Here is a 13,680-nt window from a genome sequence, read left to right on the forward strand (position 1 = left end):
ATACAGTGAGTCCTCTACATATGAATGAGTTCCATTCTGAGAGCACATTTGTAAGTCCAATTTGTTCGTAAGTCTAACAAAGTTAGCCTAGGTACCCAACTAACACAATCAGCTATATAGTAAGTACTGTACTGTAATAGGTTTATGATACTCTTCACACAAATAATACATAAAAAACAAACAGAAAACAAAACATTTTTAATCTTCCAGTGCAGTACCTTGAAAGGTACAGTACAACAGCCGGCACACAGGGGCTGGCATCGAGTGAACAGGCAAGAAGAGTTACTGACTGGAGGAGGGAGAGGAGGTGGGAGATGGTAGAGCTGAAGGATCGTCAGCAATAGGAGATGGAGGGCAAGGTGCAATTTCACTCACGCCTGACGGTGATGGCACAGGTTCTGGTTCCTTGCTGGATTCAGTTCTCTTTACCCTCTTGACAAAACTATCTCTTGATGTCTGGGTAGTAGCTCTTCTTTTCCTGTCATAGATGACATGGGAGCACTGGGTTGCATTCTTAACAGCTGCTGCAGTCTTCGTGTACTGTTCTACGTTCGGGTCCTGTGCTTGAAATAAAGTTACTGTACTGCTGTATACAGTACTATAGAGTACACAAAAGCACAACCACTTGTAGAGGATGCACGCGTGTGACAATGTACTCCAGACACATGAATGTGATTAGACGTGTGAATGCACGTTTGCATTTTTGAAAGTTAGCAACTTGAAGGTTCGTGTGTAGGGGACTTACTGTATTGCATAAAGTGAAAACCAAATTCAGTGATATGCTTATGGTGAAAATCATGTTCCATGTTCATATGTAGATGTAAACATCAAATGTAGTTCTGTTTTTGTCTAACAAAACATTAACAGGTGTAACAAGCACCTCTTGTATAAATAGGGTGAGAGGTTGCTGGCTCATATTAATTAAAGCTTACACGAGCTGTTGCAAATCCCCAAAACATTTTCATATGCTTTACACAGAATAGGAATCCAGAAAATTATGAATCACAAATTAGGTCAAATGTGGATCCTACAGCCGGGAAATACTTGGCTAGGTAAGGATGTTCCACTGCACCTATGCCTGTTTTAAGACCATAAACACCCTGTGGGCTCAGATCCTCTCATTGATTTGGTACCCAGGGATGTGTTACAGGAGCCAGGGGACAGTCATCTCCTGGAGGTTATGTGCTTGGATACCCAAGACACATCCAACTTCTCTTTAATATTCATCATCATCTATCATTGTGTCACCTGAAATTCAGAAGGTTAAAAAAAGACATTGTATGGAGAAACTTAAAGCTATAATGAAATTAATTCAGATTACCTGTACAGGATTGCCTGTTGAGAGATGTTTTTTCCTCCCCCTTTTACTTTTCACTCCTGAAAAGTAAGCAGAAAAGTATAAATTATGTAGATACTGGAATCCATAAAGGAAAAGACTGATGCTGGACTACAGAAAATGTACAACTCTTATATGCCAAAGGTTATAACAAAGTCAAAAGATATGTCAAACTTAGATTAAATGTTTGCAAAAAAAAATGACAAAAGGCCAATTTTTAAAATATAAAAGGACCTTATAAATCAATACAAAAAAGGCAATTGGGTGGAAAAATGGGCAAATGGGTAACTCTGGAGAGAGGGTTCATTAAACAGAAAAATAAATTGGATCACAGGGAAACAATATAATTGATCAAAAGATAGGGGAGTATACTCAGTTTCACCCATAAGTAAAGATATGCAAAGTAAAACAGAATTTTTCATTGATCAGATTAAGATGTATAATATATAATGTCTGCAAAGATTTGGGTCAGTGTGTACTGCTGGTGCGGCCTCTTTAGAAGATAATTAGCCAACAGTTACCCAAAGTTTCATTGTTTATACTCTTTGACCCAGCAATCTACTTACAGGAAGTCTTTCTAATAGTATTGTTACATAAAGGCACAAAGATGAGTGGAGAAAAATGTTAGCTACAGTATTAAATGTGATTGAAAAAAGCTGGAAATAACTTACATGTCAGTCACGCAGAGACTAGTTCAACTGTGGTTCAGCTATACAACTGAATAATATACATAGTGGAATACTATGAAGCCTTTTAAAAATGAGGCAAGATCTACTTATACCCACTGATAGAGAAGAATTTCTAAGATATACTAAGTGAAAAAGCAAAATATAGTAGTAGGTATATTTCTATACACAGAACATTTTTGGAAGAATTCGAAAGAAACAACGATGGTTTCCTCTGGGGAGAGGATTCGTTACAGTGTTATAATCTGCTTTTTAAAACGAATACATTATTGTCATCTTTCCCTGTCAGTGAACACTGACTGACAGCAATGTTTTTGATAGTATTTGATAAGTTGCAAGGGGAATGGCTGAAGGGTAACGCTATTGTTTAGAGAGCGTTGCTTATACCACAAAATGCAGCTGGCATGACAGGGAACTAATAAGCCTTTCCCGAAGAGGGCCGACTCCTGTCCACAGAGAGCATTCCACATCTTGTGTTGGCAAGACTGCTCTTCCGGCAGTACACAAAGGTCAGGTAACCCCAGGTAGCCAGGACCCAATTTTCCTCAGAACGGAAAGGCTAATCATGCATTCTTAGGAGAATTGCATTCAGGGAACATACAGCACTTTATCAGTTTTATCTACTGAAGATTCTGATAGTCTTCTCAGAAGACAAGTAGTCACAAAAGTCAAAGCTTCTTACCATGTTTTGGTCCGGTCAGCTGACTGTAGTGAGAATGGAGGACACCAGACAAAGGCTTCACTGAGAGTAGGTCTAGTTCACGAAGAAGAAAAGTTTAGTTCATTATACTGCACACTGCACAGGGACTGACAATTTTAAAAGTATGTAACATTTTGACTCAAAAATTTGTATTTTAACTTAGTGAGGCCAGTAAATCAGATTATTCCATGTCTTACCGAAGGTTTACCTTTCTTTAAACCCACAACACTAAATTTTATAGACTTACCATTTTGAAGGTCAGCATGTTGTTGGCACAATACTCTGAAAACATGAAATTTCAAAGAGTCAAATAATTGTATTTACACTTTTCAAATATTATGCCTATTGCACTGTAATTTAAAAGGGAACTAATCTGTTTTTCATGCGGGCTTAACCTTAAATATTTATTTGTTAAAAACAAAATTGCTGTTCAAGCCTGTGTAGTTCCTGACAGACATCAAGTGTAAATGGACCCTGTGCCAGCGTCCCCTGTGCCCTTGAACAGGTCAGCGTGCTCTCTGCAGGGGTGAGTGCTGACTACATATTTTGAACAATACTTGTTCATATACAGTGGTCAGTAAGATTTTACTGTATAAAGAAAATACTTAAGAGATCCAACAGCTAAGACACAAGTTTTCATCTGACTACACAAAGTTCTGCTGACTTTCAACAATAAGCACAAAATTGCATGCATTATCTGACGGGAAAGTAGTTTTCTAACTCAACAGGCATCTCCCCCAGATCTTAGATTTGAACTGCATGAGCTTAGAACTAATCAGTGCCCTAGAAGAGAAGGAAGAAGCAGAGCAGCTAGAGCAAAGAAGTGCAGTGAGTAAACCTGAAGGAGCTGCTCAGGCCCTGTTTTCTCTCCCGGCTTTCTTCCTCCGCAGCCCCCAGTTCCCTTCCTTACGGTGCTGACCCTCATGATGCAGGGTCCCCCTCACCTAGGGGAATGTATGAACTCTTCCTGTCGTACATCAGTTCCCACCTCCTCCATGCAGTCCTCCCAGCACCCCACCCGCCCACCCCCAATCGATATTAATCTCCTCGCCCTTCAGATTCTGGTTTCTCAGCACTTTTGTTTGCCAGGTACTTAATTTTTTTTTTCAACCATATATAAAAGTGGAGATGTGATGAACTCCCATGCCCCCAACCCATCACCCGTTTTCAACAATTATCAACTGAAGTCCAAGCCAGTTTCATGTAAATCTCCTCCTGCTCCCATCAGGCCACGTGCTCCTACTAGGTTTGACCTTCTGGTCCTCCTGTGAGGTGATAGTTTTAGTTCACATCTTGTTTCTCTTTATATTCTCACTATACCTAACAAGGGGTCTCGTGCATGACAGCCACTCCAAATGTTTAAATTCAATTTAAAAATGAAAAAGTTCACCTGATACTTGATAAAACTATGACGAAGAAGATTTATTTTATTCATTGGTTCTACTAATATATGATCAGTATTTTTTCAGACTTTAAGGTATAGCAGGAACTTGACTCCTTTTTGTTTGACCTTATAGCTCTGCTAATAGTCTTTTTAGTGGGTGTTTTAGGTCTTTGGAGAAGTCATAATAAAATAAGCTCTTTGGGAAGGTAGATAATAAAAGTGAAACAGAATATTTCAATTCATGAGTTTCTCAGCAAATCAAATATAAAAAGAATATAAAATTAACATATTTACACATTTCCTGTCTAGTCTCAAGCAAGAAAATACCTGTGTAAAATCAGATTTTAAATTATTTAACAAACTTCCTTGAATGTTAGGCTTGCCCACATTTTAGGATATATGGCTGCTAAGCTTAAAGAGGATATGGTGTCAAAGAGCAAAGACTCTGGAGCCCTGAAGCCCAGCTCTGCCTCTTACCAAATGTGTGGCCTGGATACAAATTACTGTCAGGGCCTCAGTTTCCTCATCTTTAAAATGGGGATAGTAGTACCTACCTTACTGGACTATTAGAGTATTAAACGAAATAACATTTGTAAAGTACTTTGAAGTATTCCTGGCATAAAGTAAGTGATTAAAAGATAAAAGTAATAAAATAGTTCTGGAACACACTGATAAAATCAGGGATATATGCCCAAAGGGGGAAAAAAATCTACCCTCCATGTGGAATTTTAAAGTATCATTTAGGAATGTAACAGATCTTACAAAAATCATATTAAAAATAATCCTCTGCAAGGGATAAATTCGGAGTTTGGGATTAACATATACATACTACTATATATATCAGTAAAATAGGTAACCAACAAGGACCTACTGTATAGCACAGGAAACTATACCCAATATTTTGTAATAACCTATAAAGGGAAAAGAATATATATATATATATGGGTATAACTGAATCTCTTTGCTGTACACCTGAAACTAACACAACACTGTAAATCAACTACTTCAATTAAAAAAATAAAAAAATAAAAATAATTCTCTCATAACACTAATCCTATTATTCAGATACTATGCCTGAAAAAAAATGTATATGTTTCACTGAAATTTAAAATGTCCAGTTCAATCAGAATCTATTCATATGCCCCAAAGAAGTGAGAAGTGTCTGCCTGGCTCGTCAACATTAGACCATCATTCTCTGTTTTATTCCATCTCATAATTTTAAAAAGGTCAAACCTAACCTTTTGACTGTTATTTCCTTCACCTTTATATGACATATTCTAGACTGCATCTATGTACAAAAAAGAGTTCGCTGAACATGACCTGAATCAACTAAAAACTGGGTTACTGATTTCTTCTGACTAAACTGTATAATGACTTAACTGAACTGACTTCTTTCATCAGAAGGAAGATCACGTTTCTTCCTGGATAAAACAAATATACTTGTTTTGGACTTGAAATATGCCTTACTGGATCAAAGTTAACATTAAAGAATTATTGAAAAACAAGGAGCAAGATTTCAAAGCCAAAGGCAACACAAACAAGGTGTAAATTTCTTCAAGGACTTAATGACTGATAACTGTATTTGCTGCATAGTTTATCATTTTTAGAGGCTATTTATAGTTAAGAGGGTGGTGAGAGTGATGGGAAAATACATTCATTTGGAGACAAGATGGGTAAAGCATGGACCTAGAACTAACAAGTCAGGCTCCTTTCCTGTTTACAGAAAAGAGCGAGTGTGAACTGTTCCCAGCCTCGTGGCCACCGTTAGGTTACTTGTGCTACCGTGTCAACCAGTGCTTTCTATGAGGAAAGAAAGGATGCAGGGAGAGTAAAACCCAAAACAAAACCAACCCTGCTTCTTTTCTTCCTATGACACTTAGGGAAGGTACTTTCAAGTTAGGTTCCCAGCTGGGCATCTCCCAAACCACATTCTTACTTGGAAATCATTTGCATAAAATTAGCTTTAAAAAGTCTCCTTGTCCTTATTCCATCCCCCAAACGTGGCTTTAAAACTGTTTTATTAGATACCTGTAAGTTCCTTTAGCTCCATCAGCTTGTAGAACTGCATGGTCACTCTTGGCACAGAAAAAGTGGTAATTCTTGAGACAGGATTTTAAATCACATCCCACGGTGGCTCCTGCTTTCCCACAAAATGTGCATTTCTACAGAAGAACAGATTTTACTGAGTCAGCACCTGATTTTTCAGAATCTTTGTTAAAATTTAAAGTTAAAGATGTCATCAAATATGATTTTTAAGTTGGCAGCCCTAATGTCCTCAGCTACAAACACCGGGTCCTGACATTCAGCTGCTCATTTTGAAATTTCAGCAAAACCTCAACTAACTGGAATGTTTTGTAATGATCTGATTAAAAGCAGAAAACCCTTTTTGTTTCCCAAAAAAAACCCTCTCCTCTCTTTTTAAAAGAGATTTCTAAAAAGCAGGGTTGGCAACACTGTCCAGCTCTAGGCAAGAGGTTCTGTTGGGGACACCGAGCCTGTGGCCAAGGTCAGCTCCTGGCAGTGCCACTAACAGCTGTGTGATCTCAAGCCAGTCCTTTCCCCTCTCTTAGACCCGAATTCCTCCCTGGGGATCACAGTGCCTATCTTACAGAGGGACTACTGAGGAGACATGAGAGAAAGGAAGTGAAATCTCTTTGGCATCTATGTAGAAAGGCCAAAAACGTAAAAAAAAACAAAACAAAAACAAAAAAGCCCCCGAGGAATGTTTTTTTCTTAGCTCAATTCATTTGATCTCTTGCTTTTATATATCAGTCTATTGGTCTGCTAGGAAGGTGGCGTAGAGATGGCTAGGAGGAGAGTACGTGGCCACAGAAACCTGTTTGGGGGAATCTGAGCCATGACCACAGCTGGTTTATATCATGCTCCGGCTGAATGACGTGGGCGCACAATGAAACCACCTAGCAAAACAGGAGGTGACAGCTCACACAGTATCCCAAGGTCAGCACAAGCAACTATATAAATAAAGGAAATTTAATTGTGGGTGAGAAATTAGATTGTGCAAAAGGCAGAATTTGAAGTCAGAGCACAAAGAATGATTTAATGTTGGAGGGCCATCTGACTATATGTATAGGAAAGAAAGTTAGATCCCTACCTCACAATATATTCCCAAATAAACTCCACGTGGATTAAAGCTTTAACTATATAAAAAAATACGTATTTTTAAAAAGCTGCAAAAAATTAGAAAATATAAGAGAAAGAAGAAAAGGACAGTACTGAGGCTTTCTAAGCAAGGCAGGAGACACCTTGAAAAAGACTGACAGATTTGACTATATAAAAAATTTAAGCTCGACTTTTAAGGTGATAGATACCATTTAAAAAAAGGGAAAAGACTGTTTGCTGCATAGTAGATAAAGGGTAAGACTCTGATAGCCCACAGAAAAATGGGAAGAGAATACAAACGGGGATGATGGCGGACAAATGATGTGCTGTTTACTGAGGAGAAGTGAGCAGGTTTGGATGGATCGTGTGTATGAGTGTATAGGGGATGGAACTATTCTTTTCCGGCCAGTTTAACATGTGAGGCTATTACCTATCCAGGTAGGTATGTCAGGTTGGTCATCGGGGCTGGAGATAAGAGTCTCGGCATAAGAATGGTATTGAAGCCATGGGAACTGGATGAGGTCATGTAGGAAGGATGTTCAGATTGAGGAAGGAGCCCAGGAAAGAGCCTTGGGCACTCCAAACTGTAGAGGTTGAGCAGAGGAGGAAAAACAGCCAAGGCACCTGAGAAGCAGCAGCCAGAAAGGTAAAAGACATACTAGCAGTGTATGTCCAGGAAGTCAAAAGAAGGAACTACTTCAAGATGCAGGGCAGGGACCACTGTGTGATGATACTGCTGACAGGTCAGCTAAGGTCAGACAAGTGACACTGTAAATGACCAGTTCTTTGTGTATAAGGGAGAGTTTTTTTTTTTTTTAAAAGATGACATGATCAGTTGATCATGTTTATATGCTGACAAGAATAATCAATTAGAAAGAAGGGATACTGATGTGAGGGGGTAGAGGAAAATGCAAGAACCTAGTCCTTAAGGAGGGAAGGAGGACGGCTTCAAAGCCCATGTGCAGGGTTGGCTTTGACAGGACGGAAGTCTGAGAGTCTGGGGACAGGCTGGTGGGCAGTGGTTTGGACAGTAGGGGTTCCTGTCTAGTCGCTTCCATTTTCTCGGTAAGAATCTGGCAAAGAAATGTACAACACCGGGAATGAACCCTAATGTAAACTATGGCCTTTGGGTGTTTCTGATGTGTCAATGTGGTTCATCAGTTGTAACAAATGTCCCCTCTAGTGGAGGGTATTGATAAAGGGGAGACTGTGAACGTGTAGGGGCAGGGGGAATACAGGAACTCTGTACCATCCCCTCAGTTTTCCTGTGAACCTAAAACTGCTCTAAAAAAGAAAGTCTATCCAAAAAAAAAAAAAAAAAAAATCAGGGATAGTCCTCAACTTGGCAAGGAGAAGTTGGGGTGGAGCAAGGTTTTAAAGAGAGATGATAGGATGTGAAAGAGTAAATGTGGAGGGTGGAGGATGAAGTGCTGGTTGTCTGTTTGAGGTTTATGGCCATGAATCTAAGATCAGTCAAAACATCTGTGGGTTTTTCTCCGGTTAACTGCTCAACTACCAGCGCTACTCAGCTCTTGCAGACATCAGACAGACACACTTCCCCAGGCTGGGGCTCTGCTCAGTGAGTAAGGAGGGTGTCTAGGGGGTTTGCAAGGGAGTGACTGCTGTGCTGGACCGTGGCCAGGGATCACTGAAGAGCTGCTGGAGCTGGTGAGCCGGGAGGATTGGGATGATTACTAAAGAGGGGTAACGTGCAACCTCTCCAGTGATCAGGGAAACGCAAGGGAAAACTTTCTGAGACTGGCAAAAATTAACGAGGTTTGAGATGTTCATTTTCGTCACAGGCTGGGAGAAGTGCGCTTTCATCCACTATGTACAGAAGCATAAAGTGGTACAGTCTTTCTGGGGGATAGTTTGTCAGCATGTTTCAAAGATTTTAAAGGGAATTCTCTTTGACTCAGCTGTTCCACTTCTAGGAATGTGCTGTATAGCACCAATCAAACCAACACACGAGGATAATGCACAAAGATGTTTTCTGCAGCATTCACTATCACAGTGAAAAACTGTCAATTCATTATCTAAGGGCAGGGAATGGCTTCACGCCTTCCAGTACATCCTGTAGAATTCCATGAGGTCAGTGAAGAGAATGCCAGGGACAGTCCTATGCTTATGGTTTCATGAATGTGCCACATCTTCTTTCTTGCCTTCCACGCTTTTGCACACCCTGTTCCCTCTCTCTGAATTTCCCCCGTCCCCATCCTCATTCCCCCCCACATTCCCAACTAGGAAGGCTTCCTGAGCCCCAGCTGTGCTGATCTGCCTGCTCACTGAGCGGCCCATGCTGACATTTCTCAAAGCACATCAGGCGATGTGGTAATTGCCCATGTATATGCTGACATCCTGCAAGGACTACAAAAATGTTTGTTCCAGGTCACTAACCTGACTGTGGATTGTGGTGGTGGGTAGGGTGTTAGCGCTCACGCTTGCTGTACCACTGATTAAGCTGCGAAGGGCCTGTCACGGAGGGAGTCTACTACAGCAGACCCAGTAGAGCAACTACTCAGCATTCTTCCTTCCCAGGGGGAGCTGGCCCCAGCTCTGAGGGTAGATCCTGATTAGTTACGGTCGCCTCTAGCAATCGGTGCAGAAAGAGGGGTGTGGCCTAATTAAACTTTCAGAAGGGCTCTTAATCCATGCTTGGGGATGAACTTTCTCTTGTGATAAGAGCAAGAAAGCCTGATGCTTCAGCCGCTGCCTGTGGCCACCCTATCATCACAAAGGGACCAGCTGATGTTGTGGACAGGAGGGCAGAAAGGATGATGGGCATGATCCATCATTGAGCCACTGAATCAACCAACTGCGAAGTCAATTTTTCCTCTAAGTTAAGAAAATAAGCATCACTTTTTTTTTTTAAAGCCAGTTTGTTCCTTCCACTTATAGCCAAAGCATTCTAACTCATATCTACTTTGCCGATGAAGCATATTGTAGTTTATTTTAAAATATTAAAATATTCAACTGAATCTAAGTTTCCAATATAGGTCCTACTTCTTTCATCTCTCCACGTTGCATCTCTATCCCCTGGTTTATCAATCAAATAGACTTTCTTTTGAAAGCATCACCAAGGGTCTGTTCATCTGAGTAATAGAATCATTTATACTTACCAACTTCCTTCCTCTCTTGACTTCTTTCTTTACCGATTCCACATCAAAATTTCTATCATGATTGAACGGATCATGATCCTCACATTCCACAAGCGCCGAGGAATACAGCTGCAGATTGGGAAAAGAAAAAACCCAGAGTATGCGCAAAGTAATGTTGAGAGCTGCAAGTCAGAAAATGGTACCAAAAAGTACTCACCAGGAGTGGAAGATGGCTTGCGCGTAGAACAGTGACCACCTTTTGGCGTGTGTGAGCAGATCTCAAGTCACCCTGCTTTTCTTTGGGAGTTGTCCTGATCCCCAGACATGTTTTATACTGCATAACCCTGACCCCCAGTGGCTAACTGGACCTGGTCGGGGCCCTGACCCCAAGCTGGGCCAGTCAAAGTCCCTATCCTAGGGGACTAAAACAGGCTCTGAGCCACATGGTCAGAGCAAGTCAGTCAACAAAGAGAGGAAAACAAAAATGAGAGCTAGAGAGGAAATCCTGGGTTCCTGATGGCTTCCCAGCTCCTGTTTCTTATACCCACCTGTGTGCCTGTCTTCAGGAGCCAAAAATTGCCCCTGCAACTTATTGCAAAGCCCCTTCTATATTTAGGTTGGCTTGCGCTTCTAAAAGTTTCTTGAAACCAAAAGAATCCAAACTACCTCTGAATGAAAGATCAACATTACACATACACTTAAATAATAAAGGGCGTGGAAAACATAAGATAAAAAATTTTTGACACTGGCACAGGCAAAGATTTCTTATAAAAAGCAGAAACTATAAAGAAAAAGTTATTAAGTTGGAATTCACCAAAATTAAAACTTTTTGCTCTTTGAAAGACATTGCTAAGAAAACAAAAAGGCAAGCCAGAAATTGGGAGAAAATATTCACAATTCATATATCTGACAAAAAAATTATATCGAGAATATAGGGAAAACTCTTGCCACTCAGTAAGACAAATAATTCAGTTAAAAATGGGCAAAAAACCTGGACAGACTCTTCAGAGAAGGAGAGTTACAAATGGTGGATAAGCACGTGAAAAGATGCTCAAAATCATTAACCCTCAGACAAATCAAAGCCACAATGAGATACCAATACACACTCACTAGACTGGTTAGAATTTAAAAGACTGAAAATACCAAGTGTCAGTGAGGGTGTGGAGCAAATGAAACTCTTACACATTGTTGTAGAAGTGTAAAATGATGCAATTACCTTTAAAGTTAAACATACATTTACTTTTTGACCCAGCATTCCTCTTATAGGTATTCACTCAAGAAATAAAAGCATTATTGTCCACATTTAAAGAAGGCGATAGTATACAATGGAGAAAAGACAGTCTCTTCAATAAGTAGTGCTGGGAAAACTGGAGAGCTACATGTTAAAAAATGAAAATAGAACATCTTCTCACATCATATACCAAAATAAATTCAAAATGGATTGAAGACCTAAGTGTAAGACAGGACACCATAAAACTCCTAGAAGAAAACATAGGCAGAACACTGACATAAATCGTAGCAATTTTTTTTTTGGATTTATCTCCAAAGGCAAGGAAAACATAAGCAAAAATAAACAACTGGGACCTAATTAAACTCAAAAGCTTCTGCATCAACAAACCATTGAAAAAACAAAAAGACAACCTACTGAATGGGAGAAAATATTTGCAAACGATATGACCGGTAAGGGGTTAATATCCAAAATATACAAACAGCTCATACAACTCAACATCAAAAAACAACCTGATTAAAAAATGGGCAGAAGACCTGAATGGACATTTTTCCAAAGAAGACATAAGATGACCAACAGGCACATGAAAATATGCCCAACATCACTAATCATCAGAGAAATGCAAATGAAAACCATAAAGAGATATCACCTCATACCTGTCAGAATGGCCATCGTCAAAAAAGACACAAACAAATGTTGTTGAGAATGTGGAGAGAAGGGAACCCTCCTGCACTGATGCTGGGAACGTAAACTGGTGCAGCCACTGTGGAGAACAGTATGGAGTTCCTCAAAAAACTAAAAATAGAGCTACCGTGTGATCCAGCGATTCCACTGCTGGGTATACATACAAAGAAAATGAAAACACGAATTCAAAAAGATATATGCACCTCAGTGTTCATAGTAGCATTATTTACAGTAGCCAAGGTATGGAAGCAACCTAAGTGTTCATCAACAGATGAATGGATAAAGAAGATGTAGTGTGTGTGTGTGTGTGTGTATATATATGTATACATACACACACATACACATACATACAATGGAATACTATTCAGCCATAAAAAAGAATGAAAGTTTGCCATTTGCAACAACATGGATGGATGTGGAGGGTATTATGCTTGGCGAAATAAGTCAGACAGAGAAAGACAGATACTGCATGTTATCCCTTATATGTGGAATCTAAAAAAATTAACTAGTGACTATAACACAAAAAAAGTGTATGTCCACATGAAGACACATATTCAGATCTTCACAGATTTATCCTAGTATCTTCAAACTGGAATTAATGTCTATCAACAGGCAAGTGGATAAACAAATTGTGATAGAGCCATACAATGAAATACTGTGCAGAAATAAAAAGGAACAAAATACACATACAAGAAACAACATGGATGAAATCTCCAAATACTGTAATGAGCAAAAGAAGCCAGACACACAGAATACATACTGCAGGATTCCTTTCATGTGAGATGAGAAACACAGGCTCAAGCTATAGAAGCTGGGGTGGGGAGGAAGTGGCTGCAAGGAAGCATGAGGGAAACTTCTGGGGTAATGGAAATGTTCTACATCCTGATGGTGGTGGTGGTTACGTTGGTAAATACATGACTTAATACTCTCTGAACTGTACACGTAAAGTGGGTGCTTTTTTTTTTTTTTTGCAGTACGCGGGCCTCTCATTGCTGTGGCCTCTCCCGTTTTGGAGCACAGGCTCCGGACGCGCAGGCTCAGCGGCCATGGCTCACGGGCCCAGCCGCTCCACGGCATGTGGGATCTTCGCGGACCGGGGCACGAACCCGTGTCCCCTGCATCCATCGGCAGGCGGACTCTCAACCACTGCACCACCAGGGAAGCCCAAAATGGGTGATTTTTAAATGTAAATTATACTGACAACGTTAACTAAAAATAGCAAATTAACATTAACAGTATATTAGAATAAAACATCACAATCAAATAGTGTTAATCTCCGAATGGTTTAACAGCAGAAAATAAACAAGCACATAATTTATCACTAACAGATTAAAAGGAGAAAATTTGAGACATGAAAACCAAATGTAACCTGTGAATCGGAATCTTTTGTTATAAAGTTATTAGGACACTTGAACCTGAAACCTGGGTGGTTTGAGGATTAGAT

The 13,680-nt window shown here is 39.9% G+C and overlaps 2 protein-coding genes across 3 annotated transcripts in view; one reads left to right on the forward strand and one right to left on the reverse strand.

The window, feature by feature from the left end:
* The window catches only part of RCBTB1 (RCC1 and BTB domain containing protein 1), a 110,352-nt gene that overhangs the window by 62,423 nt on the left and 34,249 nt on the right, over positions 1-13,680 (forward strand). The gene's annotated exons all lie outside the window — the stretch shown is intronic.
* Positions 1-13,680, reverse strand: part of SETDB2 (SET domain bifurcated histone lysine methyltransferase 2) — an 80,983-nt gene that overhangs the window by 5,328 nt on the left and 61,975 nt on the right. For both annotated transcript variants that reach the window (XM_060129578.1, XM_060129577.1), the window contains 6 exons: positions 10,346-10,453; positions 6,135-6,268; positions 2,970-3,004; positions 2,705-2,776; positions 1,322-1,377; positions 376-558 (listed from right to left, as the gene is read on the reverse strand). In XM_060129578.1, coding sequence (XP_059985561.1) covers positions 376-558; positions 1,322-1,377; positions 2,705-2,776; positions 2,970-3,004; positions 6,135-6,268; positions 10,346-10,453 — 588 coding nt within the window. The remainder of the gene's footprint in view (positions 1-375; positions 559-1,321; positions 1,378-2,704; positions 2,777-2,969; positions 3,005-6,134; positions 6,269-10,345; positions 10,454-13,680) is intronic.

Source organism: Lagenorhynchus albirostris, chromosome 18 (assembly GCF_949774975.1).
Source record: "Lagenorhynchus albirostris chromosome 18, mLagAlb1.1, whole genome shotgun sequence".
Lineage (NCBI taxonomy): Eukaryota > Metazoa > Chordata > Mammalia > Artiodactyla > Delphinidae > Lagenorhynchus > Lagenorhynchus albirostris.